General features: G+C 41.8%; 1 protein-coding gene across 2 annotated transcripts in view; it reads left to right on the forward strand.

The window, feature by feature from the left end:
* LOC132829885 (enoyl-[acyl-carrier-protein] reductase, mitochondrial-like) overlaps nucleotides 1–21,446 on the forward strand; it is a 68,410-nt gene that overhangs the window by 16,676 nt on the left and 30,288 nt on the right. For both annotated transcript variants that reach the window (XM_060847291.1, XM_060847292.1), the window contains 4 exons: nucleotides 815–912; nucleotides 7,932–8,063; nucleotides 14,368–14,511; nucleotides 20,397–20,499. In XM_060847291.1, coding sequence (XP_060703274.1) covers nucleotides 815–912; nucleotides 7,932–8,063; nucleotides 14,368–14,511; nucleotides 20,397–20,499 — 477 coding nt within the window. The remainder of the gene's footprint in view (nucleotides 1–814; nucleotides 913–7,931; nucleotides 8,064–14,367; nucleotides 14,512–20,396; nucleotides 20,500–21,446) is intronic.

Consider the following 21,446-nt stretch of genomic DNA (forward strand, 5'->3'; position numbering starts at 1 on the left):
GAAGCAGGCCATTCAGCTCAATGAGTCAACATCGACCCTTTGAAGAGCATCCCACCTAGACCTAGCTCCCAACCTTATTCCTGTCGCCCTAAATTTCCCATGGCTAATCTACCTAGCCCCCTCATCTCTGGACTCTACTGGCGCTGAGGCAAAAGCAATGACTGCAGATGCTGGAAACCAGATTCTGGATTAGTGGTGCTGGAAAAGCACAGCAGTTCAGGCAGCATCCAAGGAGCAGGAAAATGCAGCAGTGCTAACCACTGAGCAACTGTGCTGTTCCAAGAATTTTCTATGTTGTAAGCCACTATAACATTGTGGTTTCCATGAACCTGGCCTAGTTTCAGGAAGCACAGTGAGTTTGCTGTTAATCACACCACTGATAGCAGAAAGCCACTTCAAGGCAAAATAATACATGATATCTGTTGCTTCTTTTTGGGGAAACATTAAATTTTGTGACTGAAGGTCTTGTGCATTATGAAATCTTAATACTGTAGTGGGTGTTCATGCAGTGGTAATCCATGCATAGAAACTAATTCCGTCAAGGGGCCCTTTCACCTAAGATGATTGAATATACATGTTTCACAAATATAATGGTTATATAAGGTATTTCAGCAAAAATTAAGGGAAGTCAGTCAGGCTATTGATTAGGTTTTTTTGGTTGTAAACTTTGTTCCATCATAGGAAAAAAAGCTCAAAACCTATATTGTGCTTTTCATTCTTGGCTTATTAAATAGTTTGATTCAATTTGGAATTAGGATTTGTCCACAGTTAAATATTTTTTTAATCGGTCAAGAACACTGTTCTTCTATTGCAGGCTTGAAACACTCAAACCTCCTCAGCTTGGTGATTCTGATGTTAGGGCCCAAATATTAGCAGCACCTATCAATCCCTCGGATATCAACATGGTTCAAGGTAATGTGGTATATTGTTTCTAAGCTTAACTGTTTTCAACAACACGTGAATTCTGCTTACAAATAATTCTGAAGAACAAAATACATTTTTTTGCATTCAATAAATCGCAATTATATTTATCTTATCTTTAGCTGGATTTAAAAGAATTGAGAAAGAATGCTGTTGCTGAACCTTAAACAGAATTGCTAGAAATATAGTATCCTCTGAAAAAGGAATAAAGCACTAATTACAAGCATTAAGCCATCTTTTCAGTTATGAATAGTCTTGTTCAGTTTGGCCTTTGCTGATTTTTGTTTCAGAATCCCTGCATTACCACCTGTGTTAACCTGTTTCCAAGTAAGGCATGTTGCTCAAAATTATTTAAAGTTGAAATAACTCCACAGGCTGGTATCCTTTTACCAAACCAAATCTCAAAGGGTTAAACTTCAAGCTGATCGGTCAGTAAGCACTCACAATCAGTCTGGTTCTTTCAGACTTCATTCTTTATTTTTTCATTCAGCCAGGTACAGAACATCCAGGAACGCACAAGTTGAGCATTTCAGTATTCCTCAGAGGAGCTGCACACATGGCTTCAAACAAAGCTTTTCTTTTTATGCTTTTCTTAAAGAAGGGTACAGGCCATGATCGCATAGTTCTTTCAAACAATTACCAATCAACAGATGATACTGATTTGTTTGACAGTTACTTGGTCCAGTGATATTTCCTGGGAACCAACTTTGTTTTCCAACACTTGGGCCACCCTTATTTCACTAATCGAGCCATTGCACATGCATCTGAAGATCAGTTAGGATGGCCAATAATGTCAGATCTAGTCTAGTTATTCCTATGCTGTAGGACCATTGTCTGCTAATCTCTATTGTAGCAGACTGTGGTTAGTCATTTATGCAGTTATAGCAGAATTAGCAGTTAGTAACTTTAAAAGCCATTTTATGCAGCTTTAGCAGAATTGTCAATTTGCAGGCTCAAAGCCATTTTGTCATGTTATTTGCGTCAAGAAACCATTTTATTGCTGCCTAAGTTATTATGAGCATCTGTTAAGCGGTTGTCCCTGCCAACAACTAGTTACCTCAGCCTGCATTCAGGTTTCAGATCCTTATCTGGAGCCCTGTTCTCACTCTAGTTAGCCTTTTGTCCTTCTATTTATAAAATCCCTTTGGATTCGTCTTAATCCTATTTGCCAAAGCTATCTCATGTATCCTTTTTGCCCTCCTGATTTCCTCCTTAAGTGTACTCTTGCTGCCTTTATACTCTTTTAAGGATTCACTTGATCTCTGCAGTCTCTACCTGACATATGTTTCCTTTTTCTTAACCAAAACTTCAACTTCTCCATTCATCCAGCATTCTCTACACCTACCAGGCTTGCCTTTCACCCAAACAGGAATAAACTCTCTCTGGAGTCTGGTTATCTTTATTTTTGAAGGCTTCTTATTTTCCAGCTGTCCCTTTGCCTGCGAACATCTGCCCCCAACTTCTGAAAGTTCTTGCCTGATACTGTCAAAATTGTCCCCCCTCTAATTTAGAATTTCAACTTTTATATCCAGTCTATGCTTTTACATCACTGTATTAAAACTAATAGAATTATGGTCACTGGCCCCAAAGTGCTTCCGTACTGACACCTCACTCACCTGCAGTGCCTTATTTTCCAGGAGTAAGTCAAGTTTTGCACAAGTTGGTACATGCACATACGGAATCAAAAGTTTTCTTGTACACATTTAAATTCCTCTCCATCTAAACCTTTAACACTGTGGCAGTCCCAGTCTATGTTTGGAAAGTTAAAAGTTTCTGCCAAATCACCCTATTATTTTTAGAGATAACAGAGATCTTCTTACAATTTTGATAGACTATTTGAGAGTCTATCATACAATCCCAATAAGGGGACCATCCCTTTCCTATTTCTCAGTTCCACCCAAATAACTTCCCTGGATGTACTCCTAGGAATATCCTCCCTAAGTACAGCAGTAATGCTATCCCTTATCAGAGACACTATTCCCCTTCCTCTCTTGCTGTCCCTTTCTAACCTTCCTACAGCGTTTATATCCTGGGATATTAAGCTGCCAGGCCTGTACATATTTGAGCTATGAATTTGTAATTGCAATGATATCCCATTCCCATGGTCCTAATCGTGCCCTGAGTTCATCCACCTTCCATGTTAGGCCTCTTGCATTGAAATAAATGCAGTTTAATTGATCACTCCTACCTTGTTCTCTGCTTTGTTCCTGGTTGCCCTGATTGTTTGATTCACTCCTTTTCCCAACTGTATCAGTCTCAGATTGATCTATTGCCTCAGTATTTCCCTGAATCCCATCCCCACCCACCTTACTAGTTTTAAATCCTCCTGCGCAGCTTTAGCAAATCTCCTTGCCAGTGTATTAGTCCCCTTCCAATTCAAGTGCAATCAGTCTTTCTTGTACAAGTCAGATCTATCCCACAAGAGATTACAATGATCCAAAAATGTGAACCCTTCTCCTCTACACCAGCTCTTCAACCACCCGTTCATTTGCTCTATCCTCTTATTCCTAACCTCACTAGTTCATTGCACCGGGAGTAATCCAGATGTTCAAGGTTTGTGCGAAGATTTGTAGCTCGGGTGCTCGTTGTTGTGGTTCTGTTCGCCGAGCTGGAAGTTCTTGTTGCAAACGTTTCGTCCCCTGGCTAGGCGACATCATCAGTGCTCTGGAGCTTCCTGCGAAGCGCTTCTTTGATGTTTCTTCCGGTATTTATAGTGGTCTGTCCTTGCCGCTTCCGGGTGTCAGTTTCAGCTGTCCGCTGTAGTGGTTGGTATATTGGGTCCAGGTCGATGTGTTTGTTGATGGAGTTTGTGGATGAATGCCATGCCTCTAGGAATTCCCTGGCTGTTCTCTGTCTGGCTTGCCCTATGATAGTAGTGTTTTCCCAGTCGAATTCATGTTGCTTGTCTGCATGTGTGGCTACTAGGGATATCCCTAGTAGCCACGCATGCAGACAACAAGCAACGTGAATTCGACTGGGAAAACACTACTATCATAGGGCAAGCCAGACAGAGAACAGCCAGGGAATTCCTAGAGGCATGGCATTCATCCACAAACTCCATCAACAAACACATCGACCTGGACCCAATATACCAACCACTACAGCGGACAGCTGAAACTGACACCCGGAAGCGGCAAGGACAGACCACTATAAATACCGGAAGAAACATCAAAGAAGCGCTTCGCAGGAAGCTCCAGAGCACTGATGATGTCGCCTAGCCAGGGGACGAAACGTTTGCAACAAGAACTTCCAGCTCGGCGAACAGAACCACAACAGTAATCCAGATATTTAATACCCTTGTGGACCTCCTTTTTAAATTCCTGCCTAAGTTGATATATTTTCCCTTTAGAATGTCATCCTTTTCCCTTCCCAAGTAGTTAGTTCCAATGTGTACAATGACCCTCTCCTGGTCCCTCTTCCCTTTGAGAACATTCTACACCATCTCCCTGTTAATCCTGAGCAAGGAGGCAACACACCATTCTGACTTTTTGCTGTCACCTGCAGAAATGTCTGTCTGTGCCACTGACGAGAGAGTCCCCTACCACAATGGATCCCCTGGAACCTGGTGTGCCCGTCATTGCTTTAGAGCCATTCTCAGAACCAGAAACTTGGCTGTTTGTGTTACATTCCCCGAGTCCATTTCCCGCTGCATTTTCCAAAACATCATACAGGGTGACTCCTGTATCCGCGGAATTGTTTTCCGTGGTTTCAGTTATGCACAGTTTATCGTAGTCAGAACATGTTACAGGGAATGTTCCAGAACCAGGGGCCAGAAGGTTGGTGGAAAGGTATGTTTCCCATTTAATTGAATGGATTCGCTCTAATCTGCAGTTTCAGGCTTCTGCGGTAGGTCCTGGAACGTATGCCCTGCAGATGGACCACGGTACTCGTTTGAGATGGGCACAGCCGTAGGAGACTGCTGCGTAACCTGCCTAACCCTCCTACCTTTCATGGAGTTAACCCATCTACCAGACCATATCTGTGTCTTTTTTCTGTTCCAACTGCTATCCATCACAACACCTAGCTCCTGTAAATTCCTTATTGCCTGTAACTGCAACTCCAACTGATCCCCCAGTTCAATGGAAATTAGTGGTGGCCAACAAATATTGATTGTATTGGTGATGTCCACATGTTCTGAAAGAATAAAAAATTATTCTAACATAATTTAGAGAAACAGATCCACATACGCTTGCTTGCATTCAGCTTAACCTGATTCAGCAAAATTACTTTAGACTGTATTTTTAAATGATTTATTAAGCTAAATTCTAAGCGTCATTTCAAATTTAAGAGGATTTTGCATCCTCTAACTTTAGATCAGCACTTCCAGGAAATTAGGGTAGGAGGAAAGATGTTTGGATAGTGAAATAACTGCACAGCTGCTGGTATCCCATCACCAAGTCACCCTTTATTTACATGTGCACAGTACACTGGCTATGACACTGCCAGCTTGGAGTCAGTCCCCCGAACTGAGGAGATTCTGAATCTCTTTTTTTTAATATTTTTTTTAACCCCCACACTACTGCCTAACTGCGGTAGTGCTTATTTTTTCCCCAGCACCCATAGTGTGTGTGTGCAGGTGGAACCTCCTATTTGTTTTGGTCAGCCAGGCCTCCCTTATTTGCCCAGGTGAACAACCCCAATCAAGAATGTCATTGTCAACAAATCCACATGGTTCCAAACACTACCAATTGACCAAATCATTTTTAAAATTTGTTTTTAATGACCCAGCAAGAGCAAATTACAAAAGCTGATGCATTTAATCTGACAGCATTTGCAACTCATTTTCCCAAAAGAATCGCATTCTATGATGTTACCAGAAACACGCTGATTCTAGCTCAGAATAATTTGCTATATGTTGTATTACGACACTGGTAAGCCTCCCTGCTTAATTTAAACTAGCAATACAGAAAAAAATATCCCGTGCAGTAATCTGTGAAGCTTTGAGAGGCCAAGAACTATTTGAAGTAAATGTTAACAACTTTATTTCTTAAAGTATATTAGAGAAATATTTACAACTCCTTCCTCAAACCTATCTTTTACTTTCCCTAGTCCGATAAAAACTCGATTAAGATTTACTAAAATTCAAATTTCAAAACCAGGCAGCTGTCGAATTTTCTCTTTATATCTTCCTCTGTAGATTTCCTTCTTAAGGATTTCTGTTTCACAGGTCACACATCAATAAAGGTACCTTTCAAGAGAGTTATTTTTCAGGCAATCTATCCATGCTGGTGACTTGGCAGTTCTCTCCCCAACTGTTCACGTTTTCTCGCTTGTATACCCTGAAAGCATCGGATTATGTCGTTGTTTTTTAATATTATCAATATACAAATTCAAACTGGATTGGTGCTTGGGTTTTTTTGGCGGGGTATAATTTAAACTGGCCTAATTCAAATTTGTTTTTGTCTCCAGACCACCAGCTCCACTTGCTGCTGGATCTAAAGGTTACATTGTATCTTGTTCAGAGCATTTGATGCTGTCAGGTCATTCTGCTAGTGCTTAACTTTCTTAAAGATATAGAATTCTGCTACACTGTCATAACATTTGTCCTAAAAGTACTTTCTGGCAGATTATTGTTCTCCTGGCTGTTATAACTGTTCCAGTTGCGGCTATTAAATTTGTCAGTATTTTGATATTTTGAAAGTTTTCCAGAGGCATGTTGAAAGTAATTTGAATTTATAGTACGACTTCCTTTCACCACACAAAAATGTCTCCTTTTGGTCTTCCTATATGAAGACATGCCAAGTATGCAAGTCATACAGCAATCTGCTGGGCTGAAGTCACAGTGGAAGCTGCAATCTCACGGGAATCTATAAAAGAACCACTTTTAGTTTAGCAAGTTGAAATGGCAGGTACCTTTCAGGAAATTACACTTGCTTCATTCTGAGTCTGGCCTGAATTGTCAAAACCAGCTATTTCATTTTCACATCAATGGTTCTCGTGCTGTCAAAACACTTTGGTCAAGTTAGGATTTGTTAATTAATTGTTTTACTGTCTGAATTTGTAGAGAGACTGTCCTAGAACTGCTAAACAGCCATTAGAGAGGAAGCTATTTCTCAGTGTGAACTGGATTTGAACATTTTTTTTTGCAAGGAAAATGCTCTGGATTTATCAATTTATTTCTTGGACTGCATTTTTTTTTATTCCTTCATGGTGTGTGGATATTGCTGATAACCCTCAATTTTCATTACAAGATCGTGATGTGTCACATTATTGACAATTGAGGCCATTTCGGAGGGCCGTGTTGGTTGGTCTGGAGTAACATATATTTTGAACTGGCTGATGACATCAGATTCTCTCCCTTAAAGAACATATGTGAACAAGATGACATTTTATGACATTCTGGTAGCTAAATGATAAGTAATACTGATGATATACTTTTTTAATTCCAGATTTATTTAATTATCTGAATTTAAATTTCCTAGGTAGTGGGATTTGTACTCATCTTTGAATCATTAATCCAAATCTCTGAATTTCGAATGAAGTAACTTAACCACAATGTTGGTTTCATTGAATAAGCAAATAAAACCCAAAACAAAAAGACACTTTTTTTTGCAAGTGGCTTAAGACTCTAACTTCAGTAATGAAGGGCAAGCAGCCCCCCCTTAATCGTACATCGTCATATAGTCCAACAAACTGGGCAATTAACAAAATAATACAAAATGTTGAGTGCAGTCAAGATTAGCACAGCTGCCTCACAGTGCTAGGGACCCGGGTTAGATTCCAGCCTCGAGTGACTGTGTGGAGTTTGCACACTCTGCGTGGGTTTCCTCCAGGTACTCTGGTTTCCTCTATCGATCCAAAGCTGTGCAGGTTAGGCTATATTGGCCATGCTAAATTGACCATAGTATTAGGTGTATTAGTCAGGGGTAAAATAGGGGAATGGGTCTGGGTAGGTTGCTCTTCAGAGGATCAGGGTGGACCTGTTGGGCCGAAGGACCTGTTTCTATCCTGTAGGGAATATAGTCTAATCTACTCGTACCTTTATATTATGAGTGTTTTTTATTTTGCAGGTACCTATCCAATTCTCCCCAATCTTCCAGCAGTTGGAGGAAATGAAGGAGTAGGACAAGTTCTGGAAGTAGGCAGTAAAGTAACTAATCTGAAGCCAGGAGACTGGATAATACCATCTGATGCAGGGCTGGGTAAGTTTCTATACTTGCTTTACAATAAAAATATGGCAAACGAGGGATAGAGTCAAATGGTATGCCACTACAATTTGTTTCTTGAAATCTATAGATGTAAAATCACTGTTTCTCCTGTATGTGATTTGAAACTTGATGAATACATTTAATGAAATCTGGTAGATGATTACTGTATCTATAGTTTTCTATGCAAAGTAGTAACTTTCAAAAAACAGTCTGGCTTGTATACATTGCTCCTAGCAACTCAGTCATTTTCTGCTTGGGAGAGCAAGCAGAATCTGCACGAGTTTGAACAAAGCAATTTTATTAAAAAATTAAAAGCAAAATACTTTGCTTTCTGGAAATATGAGGCAAACACTGATAAACTCAGGTCTGGCAGCATCTGTGGAGAGAGAAATAGAATTCACATTTGACATTTAACAAAGCCATCTATATGCAGATGATTTCTTCATTCACTTCTGAAGAAGAGTCATACAGGACTCAAAATGTTAACTGTTTTTCACTCTCCACAGATGCTGTTAGACAAGCTGAGTTTCTCCAGCATTCTGTGATTGCTTCATCGGAGTAGTGGATTTGTTTTGAATTTTAATAAACTGAATTCAAAAAAAGTAAATTCACATGAAGGATTAATTGTTATAAAAAAAGGTAGACCATATACTGCTGAGTTTTATTTCCATCCTCCATTGGAAGGGTGAGACCAATTATAGCATTTTAATTGTTTTAGCAGCTGGAAGGCCATGCAGCAGTCTGAAATTTTACAAATGAGCCACAAAGAAAATTAAATGGACTGTGTGCTTAAATCACCAGCACATTCCAACACACAAAAATTGATAACTTGTTTTCTACAATATTATTGTTTTCATGCACAGTATCTGGTGTAATTACTGAGTCAACATGGACCTTTTCTTTATCAAAAACCCAAGTAATTTCACCTGATATTGCCTTTTTGTAAGACATATAAAGCACCATCATGGTGTGATGTGTATATCAGCTTTCACCATACAACGTAGAGGAAATTGAATATTCGCGAAGTTATGTTTCAATGTATGTGAATACACCGGAACGAGTTGCAGGATTGACCATTGGTATCAGAAATGTTCCCTGTTAGTTTTACAGTTTCACTACTTCTTGAAGGAGCCTGCCTTTTTCAATAATTGAAATTTAAAAGGTCTCAAGGAAATTTTATTAATGATAAGCAAGTCCCTGTATACTGATAACTCTTCCTATTGGTGAACATTAATTGCATTGGAGGCCTGTATTACTCCCAACTGCGTTTTGTATGTTGCTTCTCAAAATGAGTCAGATTTCTTTAAATTTAACTGGCTTATCCAAATTCTGCTAAACAGTGTCTGAATGTTTTCTGTCTCCGATGTGTTAATCCCTCCTCTGTGCAAACATACTTCCATCAACACTTGAGAAGGCACATACTGGTTTAAAATCATGACCTGAGTTCATTGTAAAGCCCTTCGCAAAAACAAACCAACACCCATATGCTACTGGTTTATTGCCACGGTGACCTTGTGCTTTGACCAATTCCATTGGAATTCTATACTTATTCTAAACGATATAAATTATAAAGGGTCTCAGGGAAATAAGGCAGGGCAGGTGACTAAGGTGTCAGTGGGAAAGCACTTTGGGACCAGCGACCATAATTCTATTCGTTTTAAAATAGTGATGGGAAAGGATCGACCAGATCTAAAAGTTGAAGTTCTAAATCGGAGAAAGGCCAATTTTGACGGTATTAGGCAAGAACTTTCGAAAGCTGATTGGAGGCAGATGTTTGCAGGTAAAGAGATGGCTGGAAAATGGGAAGCTTTCAGAAATGAGATAACAAGAATCCAGAGAAAGTTTATTCCTGTCAGGGTGAAAGGGAAGGCTAGTAGGTATAGGGAATGCTGGATGACTAAAGAAATTGAGGGAAAAAAAAGTGAGGTCTGCAGTTGCTGGAGATCAGAGCTGAAAATGTGTTGCTGGTTAAAGCGCAGCAGATCAGGAAGCATCCAAGGAACAGGAAATTCGACGTTTCGGGCAAAAAAAAAAGGAATTTCCTGTTCCTTGGATGCTGCCTGACCTGCTGCGCTTTAACCAGCAACACATTTTCAGTAAAGGAATTGAGGGTTTGGTTAAGAAAAAGAAGGAAGCATATGTCAGGTACAGACAGGATAGATCGAGTGAATCCTTTAGAGTATAAAGGAAGTAGGAGTATACTTAAGAAGGAAATTGGGAGGGCAAAACGGGGACATGAGATAGCTTTGGCAAATAGAATAAAGGAGAATCCAAAGGGGTTTTATTAAGGAAAAAAGGGTAACTACGGAGAGAATAGGGCCCTTCAAAGATCAGCAAGGCGGACTTTGTGTGGAACCACAGAAAATGGGGGAGATACTAATAAATATTTTGCATCAGTATTTACTGTGAAAAAGGATATGGAAGATATAGACTGTAGGGAAATAGATGGTGACATCTTGCAAAATGTCCAGATTACAGAGGAGAAAGTGCTGGATGTCTTGAAATGGTTAAAGGTGGATAAATCCCCAGGACCTGATCAGGTGTACCTGAGAACTCTGTGGGAAACTAGAGAAGTGATTGCTGGGCCACTTGCTGAGATATTTGTATCATCGATAGTCACAGGTGAGGCACTGGAAGACTGGAGGTTGGCAAACATGGTGCCACTGTTTAAGAAGGGTGATAAGGACAAGCCAGAGAACTATAGACCAGTGAGCCTGACCTCGGTGGTGGGCAAGTTGTTGGAGGGAATCCCGAGGGACAGGATGTACGTGTATTTGGAAAGGTAAGGACTAATTCGGAATAGTCAACATGGCCTTGTACATAGGAAATCATGTCTCACAAACTTGATTGAGTTTTTTGAAGAAGTAACAAAGAAGATTGATGGCAGAGCAGTAGATGTGATCTATATGGACTTCCGTAAGGCGTTCAACAAGGTTCCCATGGGAGACTGATTAGCAAGTTTAGATCTCATGGAATACAGGGAGAACTAGCCATTTGGATACAGAACTGGTCAAAGGTAGAAGACAGAGGGTGGTGGTGGAGGGTTTTTTAAAGACTGGAGGCCTGTGACCAGTGGAGTGCTACAAGGATCGGTGCTGGGTCCTCTACTTTTTGTCATTTACATAAATGATTTGGATGCGAGCATATGAGGTACAGTTAGTAAGTTTGCAGATTACACCAAAATTAGAGGTGTAGTGGACAGCGAAGAGGATTATCTCAGATTACTACAGGATCTGGACCAGATAGGCCAATGAGCTGAGAAGTGGCAGATGGAGTTTAATTCAGATAAATGCGACGTGCTGCATTTTGGGAAAGCAAATCTTAGCAGGACTTATGCACTTAATGGTAAGGTCCTAGGGAGTGTTGCTGAACAAAGAGACCTTGGAGTGCAGGTTTATAGATCCATGAAAGTGGAGTCGCAGGTATATAGGATAGTGAAGAAGGTGTTTGGTATGCTTTCCTTTATTGGTCAGAGTATTGAGTATAAGAGTTGGGAGGGCATGTTGCGGCTGTACAGGACATTTGGTTAGGCCACTGTTGGGATATTATGTGCAATTCTGGTCTCCTTCCTATTGGAAAGATGTTGTGAAACTTGAAAGGGTCCAGAAAAGATTTACAAGGATGTTGCCAGGGTTGGAGGATCTGAGCTACAGGGAGAGGCTGAACGGGCTGGGGCTGTTTTCCCTGGAGCGTTGGTGGCTGAGGGGTGACCTTAAAGAAGTTTACATAATTATAAGGGGCATTGATAGGATAAATATTTTCCCTGGGGTTGGGGAGTCCAGAACTAGAGGGCATAGGTTTAGGGTGAGAGGGGAAAGATATAAAAGAGACCTATGATGCAACTTTTTCACGCAGAGGGTGGTACGTATATGGAATGAGCTGCCAGAGGATGTGGTGGAGGCTGGTACAATTGCAACATTTAAGAGGCATTTGGATGGGTATATGAATAGGAAGGTTTGGAGGGATATGGGCTGGGTGCTGGCAGGTGGGACTAGATTGGGTCAGGATATCTGGTCGGCATGGACGGGTTGGATTTCCATGCTGTACATCTCTATGACTCTATTTATAATGCCCCTATCTCCCTGAACAAGGCACACTTTGACCCACCTTTCACATCACTGAATCAGTTTCCACGGCAACTATCCACTGATAGTGTTTCTTCTGTCACCAGCCCCTGTTTCCACCTTAATTCATTGAGAACCTTTTAAAGTTTGTGTTCTTGTGTCTGTGAATATTGCAGTGGCATACACGTAATATTCCTGGACTAATGCTCTGGTCTAATTGTACAGCACAGAAATAGACTCTTCCATCCATACTGAACATAATCCCAAGCTAAACTAGTCCCACCTACCTGCTCCTGGTCCATATTCCTCCAAACCTTTCCTATTCATGGAGTTATCTAAGTGTAGTTTAAATGTTGTAAATGTGCCCTCACCCACCATTTCCTCAGGGAATTCATTTCCTACACAATCCACCCTCTAAGCTTTTAAACAAAAAAAAATGCCCCTCGAGTCTCTCTTTTTTTCAATCTCTCTCCTCTCACTTTAAAAATATGCCCCAACTCTTGTGTTGCAGATGCATGTATACTTTATAAATAGTTACCTCATTTTTCATTTTTTTTTAGAAAGCACTCAAGGTTGAACCAGCTTTTTGGACCCTTGTTTTGTAACTGTATTTGAACCCTTGCCAGCAAAATAATCTCTTTTATTTGTTCTTATATTTTTGCATGTTTGCATTACAACCACTTGAACTTTCATGTCTCCAATGCAGCTGGTGGAATTTCATTTTGTTTAACAAAATAACATGAAATAAAAAGCTCATTTGATGGTTACCATAATAATGGAAGAAATTGTGGATCCTGCAATCCGGCAGGGCTTTCTCAGCCATAACCTTCTTACCTATGATAATTTTGAGTTCTGCCAGAGTTACTCAGCTCTTGATCTCACTAATGCCTTGGACAAAAGAGCTGACCTCCAGAAGTGAAGTAAGAGTGATAGCCCTTAACAAAAAGGCAGAATTTGACTCTGTATAATATCAAGACGTCATAGCAAACCTGAACTCAGTCGGAATTGGGGAAATTGGTCCACTGATTGAAGTCATACCGAGCCCAAAGAAAGACCGTTGTGGTTGTTGGAGGTCAATCATCTCAGTCACCGGCATCACTGCAGGAATTCCTCAGGGTCATGACCTAGGCCCACCAATCTGCAGCTGCTGCAGTTAGCGACTTTCTGATTAAATTCAGAAGCTGGCATCTTCACTGATGATTACGCAATGGTGACATTGAATGGTTACCTAATTTGTGACTCTTCACGTACTGAAGCATTCTGTGCTAAAATGAAGCAAGACCTGGTAACTACCAGACTTGGGCTAACTCGTGGCTAGTAATATTCACACCCACAGTGCCAACCTGATTCTGTGATAACCAAACAGCTGTAACAAGATATAGAAAAAAACTGATCAGATCTCTACCAGCTGTGGAGTGGCTTCTCTGTTCTCTGCATCAAAGCTCACTTTAAACCTGAAGAAAGCCTGTTTTTATTTCATGTGGGATGTGGATTGTCATTTATTGCCCATCCCTGATTGCCACTTGAACTGACTGGTTTGCTAGGACCATTCCATAGGGCATTTTAAGAGTCAACCACATTGCTGTAGATTTGGACTCTCTTGTAGGCCAGACTATTAGTGGTGCAAATAGGTTTTCACAATAATCAACAGTTGTTCCACCATTAATGTAGCTTTTAATTTCAAATTTTCATTGATTCAAATTCCAATATCTGTTATGGTGAATTTCAAACTCCTATACCCAGAGGAATTAGTCTAGATCTCTAGATTACTCGTCCTGTGACAATACCACTTTGCCGCCACCACCACCACCTTTTTACATTGATCCCTCTTTCTGTGGTTGCTTTCAGTTGTGCTTTATTTTTGTTGGTAAGTAAGAGACCTTTTCTAAGTTAACTATTTATTTCATTCTCATCTGCTTGTCTAGCTTCCTTTTAAAATAAATTGACTAAAGGAACAATCTATCTTTAGTATACTATGTATAAACAAATATTTTGTTCTAAATAGCAATGAACAGTCTTTTTAATGTACTTAACCATATAAATGCTGTTTTACGAGATGTATATCCTGTAGTTTTATTTCAATAATTTATTAAACATTTTTAAATACTAAGGACATCGATGAATATGTAGTGAACTGTTGGATGTGTATTCATTACTTAAACTATCAATTCATTTTGAAACTTGGGCAATTGAATTTTAGACTCTCTACTTCAAAGTGTTACTTTTTTTTACAGGAACCTGGAGAACAGAAACAGTAGACAACATGAATCGTTTTAGTAAAGTTCCAAATAACCTGCCCCTTCTGTGTGCTGCTACCTTGGGTGTCAACACATGTACTGCCTATAGAATGTTGCATGACTTTGAGACACTGAAGCCTGGTATGTATTCCTATTCAATTCAAAATAATCAATACATTTTGAGAATTGAACTTATTTTTGCAATTCCAGCATGTAGATAGTCATATAGCATAGATCCAGACCCTTTTGTCCAACTCATCCATGCTGACTGATCATCCTAACCTGAAGTAGTCCTCTTTGTCTACGTTTGACCCATATCCCTTTAAACCTTCCCTAAACTTGTGCCTATTCAAATGTCTTTCAAATGTTGCAATTGTACCCACCTCCACTAGTTCCTCTGGCAGTTCATTCCATACATGAAAAACTTGCCCTGCAGGTCACTTTCTTAATCTTTCCCCTCTCGCCTTCAACCTATACTCACTAGTTCTGGACTCCCCTACCTTTGGACAAAGACCTTGGCTATTCACCTTATCTATTCCCGTTGTGATTCTATAAGGTCACCACTCTGCTTCCAATGCTCCATAAAAACAAGTCCCATCCTATACAGCTTCTCTTTATAACTCGGACCCTCCAATCCCTTCAACATCCTCATAAATTTCTTCTGTATCCTTTCCAGTTTAACAACATCCTGTCTATAGCAGGGCAACCAGAATTGTGTGCAGTATTCTAAAAGCCGCCTCATCAACGTTGTACAGCTACAGCATGATAACCCAGCTCCGAAGATCAATATTTTAACCAATAAAGACAAGCATGCCCATGCTGCCTTCACCACCCTGTCGATCTGCGATACCACTTTCAAGGAACTATAAACCTGCACCCCTAGGTCCCCTCTTCAGCAGCACTCCCCAAGGCCCTATTATTAATTGTGTGAATGCTAGGAGAAAGTGAGGACTGCAGATGCTGGAGATCAGAGCTTAAAAATGTGTTGCTGGAAAAGCGCAGCAGGTCAGGCAGTATCAAAGGAGCAAGAGAATCGATGTACGGACATAAGCCCTTCTTCAGGAATGAGGAGGGTGTGCCAAGTAAGCTAAGATAAAAGGTAGGGGGGAGGGACGTTGGGAATACGCTAGGTGGAAGGAGGTTAAGGTAAGGTTGATAGGCCGGAGAGGGGGTGGGGGCGGACAGGTCGGGAAGAAAATTGCAGGTCAAAAAGGTGGTGCTGAGTCCTAGGGTTGGGACTGAGAAAAGGTGGGAGGAGAAATCTGCATTCATCTCTTGTGGTTGGAGGGTTCCTAGGCAGAAGATGAGGCGCTCTTCCTCCAGGTGTCGTGTTGCCATGGTCTGGCGATGGAGGAGGCCAAGGACCTGCATGTCCTTGGTGGAGTGGCAGGGGGAGTTGAAGTGTTGAGCCACGGGCTGGTTGGGTTGGTTGGTGCGGGTGTCTCAGAAGTGTTCTCTGAAATGTTCCGCAAGTAGGTGGCCTCTCTCCCCAATGTATAGAAGGCCACATCAGGTGCAGCGGATGCGGTAAATGATGTGTGTGGAGGTGCAAGTGAATTTCTGACAGATATGGAAGGATCCCTTGGGGCCTTGGAGGGAGGTGTGGGTGCAAGTTTTGCATTTCTTGCGGTTGCAGGGGAAGGTCCGGGAGTAGAGGTTGGGTTGGTGGGGGGTGTGGATCTAATGAGGGAGTCGCGGAGAGAGTGGTCTTTCTGGAACACTGATAGGGGTGGGGAGGGAAATATATCCTTGGTGGTGGGGTCTGTTTGGAGGTGGTGGAATTGACGAAGGATAATACAATGTATCTGGAGGTTGGTGGGGTGGGAGGTGAGGATCAGTGGGGTTCTGTCCTGGTGGCGATTGGGGGGGTGGGGTTCAAGGGCGGAGGCATGGGAAGTGGAGGAGATGCGGTGGAGAGCATTGTCAACCACATCTGAGGGGAAATTGCGGTCTTTGAAGAAGGAGGCCATCTGGGTTGTTCAGTATTGGAATTGATTCTCCTGGGAGCAGATGTGGCGAAGGCGAAGGAATTGGGAATATGGGATGGCATTTTTACAGGGAGCAGGATGGGAGGAGGTGTAATCTAAGTGGCTGTGGGAGTCGGTTGGTTTACAGTAAATGTCTGTGTTGAGTCGGTCGTCTGAGATAGAAATGGAGAGGTCTAGGAAGGTGTCTGAGACGTCCAGGTAAATTGGAGGTCGGGGTGGAAGGTGTTAATAAAGTGGATGAACTGTTCAACCTCCTCGTGGGAGCACAAGGTAGCACCGATACAGTCATCGATGTAATGGAGGAAAAGGTGGGGGTTGGTGCCAGTGTAGCTGCGGAAGATGGACTATTCCACATATCCAGCAAAGAGGCAGGCATAGCTGGGGCCCATGCGGGTGCGCATGTCTACTCCTTTGGTTTGGAGGAAGTGGGAGGATTGGAAAGAGAAGTTGTTCAGAGTGAGGACCAGTTCAGTCAGTCAATGGAGTGTGTCAGTGGAGAGGGTGTCAGTGGAAGGGTACTGGTTGGTTCGGCGGGAAAGAAAGAAGCGGAGGACTTTGAGGCCTTCGTGATGGGGGATGGAGGTGTATAGGGACTGGATGTCCATGGTGAAGATAAGGCATTAGGGGCTGGGAAGCACAAATCATGGAGGAGGTGGAGGGCGTGGATGATGTCCTGAACGAAGGTGGGGAGTTCTTGGACTAAGGGTGACAGGACCGTGTCAAGGTATGCAGAAATGATTTTGGTGGGGCAAGAGCAGGCTGAGACAATGGGTCGGCCGGGGCAGTCAGGTTTGTGGATTTTAGGCAGGAGGTAGAAACGGGCAGTGTGGGGTTGTGGGACTGTGAGGTTGGAGGCAGTGGATGGGAGATCCCCTGAGGTGATGAGGTTATGGATGGTCTGGGAGATGGTTTGGTGGTGGGAGGTGGGGTCATGGTCAAGGAGGCAGTAGGAGGAGGTGTCCACGAGCTGGCGTTTAGCCTCAGCAATATAAACTTCCACCATGCCTCCCTTGTCGGCCGGTTTGATGGTGAGGTTGGGGTTGGAGCGGAGGGAGTGGAGGTCTGCATGCTGCGAAGGTGAGAGGTTGGAGTGGGTGAGAGGGGTAGACAGGTTGAGGCGGTCAATGTCACGGCGGCAGTTGGCTATGAAAAGATCAAGGGTGGGTAAGAGGCCAGCACGGGGTGTTCAGGTGGATGGGGTGTGTTGGAGCCGGGAGAAGAGGTCGTCAGAGGGTGGGCGGGAGTCCTGGTTGAAGTAAGCGGGGAGGCGAAGGTGGGGGAAGAAATGCACGATGTCTCGCTGCGTGTTGACTTTGTTAATCTGGGAGCGTAGGGGGATGAAGGTGAGGCCTTTGCTGAGGACTGAATTGTGTGAATTCTGCCCTGGTTTGCCTTGCCAAAATGCAACATCTCGCATTTATCTAAGTTAAACTCAGTCTGCTACTACTTGGTCCATTTGGACCATCTGATCAAGTTCTTAGATAACTTTCCTCACAGTCCACTATAATACCAATTTTGGTGTCATCTGCAAACTTACTAACTATAATTCCTGTATTCTCATCCAAATTGCTAATATAAATGGCAAACAACAGTGGATCCAGAACCGATTCTTGCAGCACTCAACTGGTCACAGGCCTCAGTCCAAATAACAACTCTCTGCCATCACCATCTTCTACCATCAAACCAATTTTGTATCTGATGGGCTATCTCTCCCCAGATCCCATGTGATTTAATCTTACTAATCAGTCTACCATGCAGTGTGCTTTTAACTTCACATTGTTCTTTTGGAGAATACATCTTTGTTTCCATGGTAACTAAGCTATTTAAAGCTTTGAGGACAGAAGTGGATACTGGTTACTAACAATAAATGTGTTGTATTTCATATTTGTCCAAAGAGAAGTAGCAAAGGTGATCTGTGCATCTTAAGAGATCTGGTACTTCTCCACTATCTGATAATCCCTGCTACAATTTTGAAATTTGGGTAAGATAGATCTGCATTTGGTCATAAAATCTGAGATGAACAGCCCATGCACACTCAGTCATATGAAAAATAATGGCTATTTAGACAGAATTCCAGAGGAATTGTAAGGCAGTTAAAATTGGCATCAATGGAGAAGATGACCATAAGCCCATAAGAAATAGGAGCAAGAGCAAGAGCAAGAGTAAGCTGTTGGTCTTATCAAGCCTACTCCACCATTCAGTAGGATCATGGCTGATTCAGCACTCCTCATATCCTCTTTCATGCTCTTTCCTTATAACCCTTGATTTCCCCTACTGATAAAGACTCTTACCTATCTCAGTCTTAAATATTTAAAGGTCTGTGACCCCACTGCTCTTTTTAGTAAGCAGTACCAAAGACACTGAACTCACTGAGGAAAAAAAAACACTTCTTGTCAGTCTTAAATTGGCAACCCTTTATTCTGAGACTGTACAGTCTGGTCCTAGACTCTCCGATGATGGGAAACATCCTCTCAGCATTTACCGTGTGAAGCCCCTAAAGAATCCTGTATGTTTCAATCACATCACCTCTCATTCTTCTCAATCACAATGATTTGCGTCTGTTTAGTCTTTCCTCACAAGATGATCCTTCTGTGACAGTGATCATCCTGGTGAACCTTCTATGAACGTTACCAATGATTTAATTCTTTTCTCAAATAATGGGACCGAAACTACACTCAGTACTCACCAGCAGATGTGATCTCACCAGCAGATTGTGCAGATACAGTAAGATGTCACTGCTCATAAACTCCAATGTCCTTAAAGTAACAGACAACACCTATTAACCTTCCTCATTACCTGCTGCCCCTACATTGTTTCATTTTCAAGTACCCCTCAGTCTCTTTGTGTTGCAGCTTTCTGTAATTCTCTCTAATTAAATAATAACCCATTCTTTTGTTCTTCCTTCCAAAATGAGGAATATAGAACTGTACTGTACAGCACAGTACAGGCCCTCTGCTGTGCTGGCCTTTTATTCTAATCTAAGATCAAACTAACCTAGTTCCCTTCATTTTACTATTATCCATGTGCCTACCCAAGAGTCGCTTAAATGTTCCACGCACCCACCACACTGTACAAAGAACATATATTGGACACCTCAACTTCACCTGTATTCACATTGCCATTGTTTTACCCAAAATTTAACTTATCCTAACTCGTGCCCCCTCACTGCCCTGCCATCTCTTCCCCCCCCCCCCCCCCCACTGCCCCCCTTGTGGCCCCGTCCCATCACTCACTCACCACATAAATGGCATCCCCAGCTGACTTTCTTCAGTCCCTAATCTAGGTGTACTGTTGCCAGTTAGAGCATTCTTGAATGGAATGAGCCCTGTTAAATTGACAAACATCTTGATCTGTATGATAGATAAACTGGCTAGTACTTCTGATAACAGTTTAAGATTCTTTTAGTTCAGTTTTTATGTTTTAAAATCTAATATGCACCACTGTTCCTTTGACTTCAATGTTTTGCAAAGTCAGCAGTAGTAGTTCCATACCCCACCCCCACCCACTCCCATTTGTTGTTTTATTTCCTTCTAATTCTACAGATGTCTAACCAACAGAGCAAATAACTTCATGGCAAGGATAAATGTAATGAAGGTAATGGGCACTCTGCTGTCAGACATTCTTTCTCTTCCAAGACAGTCTGTCTGTCAGGATGGATGCTTTTGGATGATGGGTTTTAAATTATATCTTTGCTTGTTTTTATTATATGGAGATTCTCAATGACAAATTACTGCTCAGGTGTTCTTTTGTTTTATGTTTAATCACATCAGACTGACAAAAAGCAGAACTAAGTTTTCTCAAATTTGATGTTGATCTTTCACCATCAAATTTGCCGATGACATAATTATTTCAACTGGCCGTCAATAAGAGGAAAAGTGCATTTGATTCTGGTATCAAAGACATGCTATTATTGCAATTTTTGTGCATTAACAATAGAAATTTGAAGGTGCATATCTTAAGCAGATAGGATGACTGCCTGTTTTGTTTGAAGTACATTTGAAAAGTTGTGGAAATCTGTCACACTCTGGTATTTTACAGGTGACTCTGTGATACAAAATGCTGCAAATAGTGGTGTTGGCCAAGCAGCAATTCAGATAGCCAAAGCTATGGGATTGACGACCATTAATGTTGTCAGAGACAGGTGAGTGTGGATAAACATTATTTCCATGTCTAGATATTTTAATCACCCCACTCAGACATCAGAGTCAGAGATGTACAGCACGGAAACAGACTCTTTGGTCCAACTCATCCATGCCAACCGGACATCCTAAATTAATCGAGTCCCATTTGCTATCACTTGGCCCATATCCCCCTCAACCCTTCCTATTCATATACCCATCCAGATGCCTTTTAAATGTTGTAATTGTACCAGCCTCCACCACTTCTTCTGGCAGTTCATGCCATATGTGCACCACCCTTTGCCTTAAAATGTTGCCCCTTAGGTCCCTTTAAATCCTTCCCCTCTCACCCTAAATCTATACCCTCTAGTTCTGGACTCCCTCACCCGAAGGAAAAGACCTTGTTTATTTAACCTATCCTTGTCCCTCATGACTTTATAAACCTCTATAAGGTCACCTCTCAGCCTCCGACATTCCAGGGAAAACAGCCCCAACCTATCTAGCCCCTCCCTATAATTAAATCTCTCCAATCCTGGCAAAATCCTTGTAAATCTTTTCTGAAGCCTTTCAAGTTTCACAGCATGTTTCCATCATAGAATCCCTACAGTGTGAAAGCGGGCTATTTGGCTCATCGAGTCCACACTGACCCACCGAAGAGCATCCCACCCAGACTACTCACTGCCCCAACCAAGGTTGGCTATGAAGTTCACCATTCTATCTGCTTTGTTGATATTGGTTTGTGAAGGAACAGCTTCCAGGTGAAAAAAAGCTGTTTTAAACATTGAAAATTCATTGATATTTTCTCCTCATGGACACTGGAATATTTTCCCATCTGATTTTTGGCAGAAGTGCCTATGAGTGTTAATTTACAGCTTCAGTCAGATGCACTTCATGAACTCAATGTCAAGTTCTATTCATTTTTATCTTGGCAGGAGCATTGATATTTTCAGAAATGTTTGAGTTTTCCTGT

Source organism: Hemiscyllium ocellatum, chromosome 30, assembly GCF_020745735.1.
Source record: "Hemiscyllium ocellatum isolate sHemOce1 chromosome 30, sHemOce1.pat.X.cur, whole genome shotgun sequence".
Taxonomy (NCBI): Eukaryota; Metazoa; Chordata; class Chondrichthyes; order Orectolobiformes; family Hemiscylliidae; genus Hemiscyllium; species Hemiscyllium ocellatum.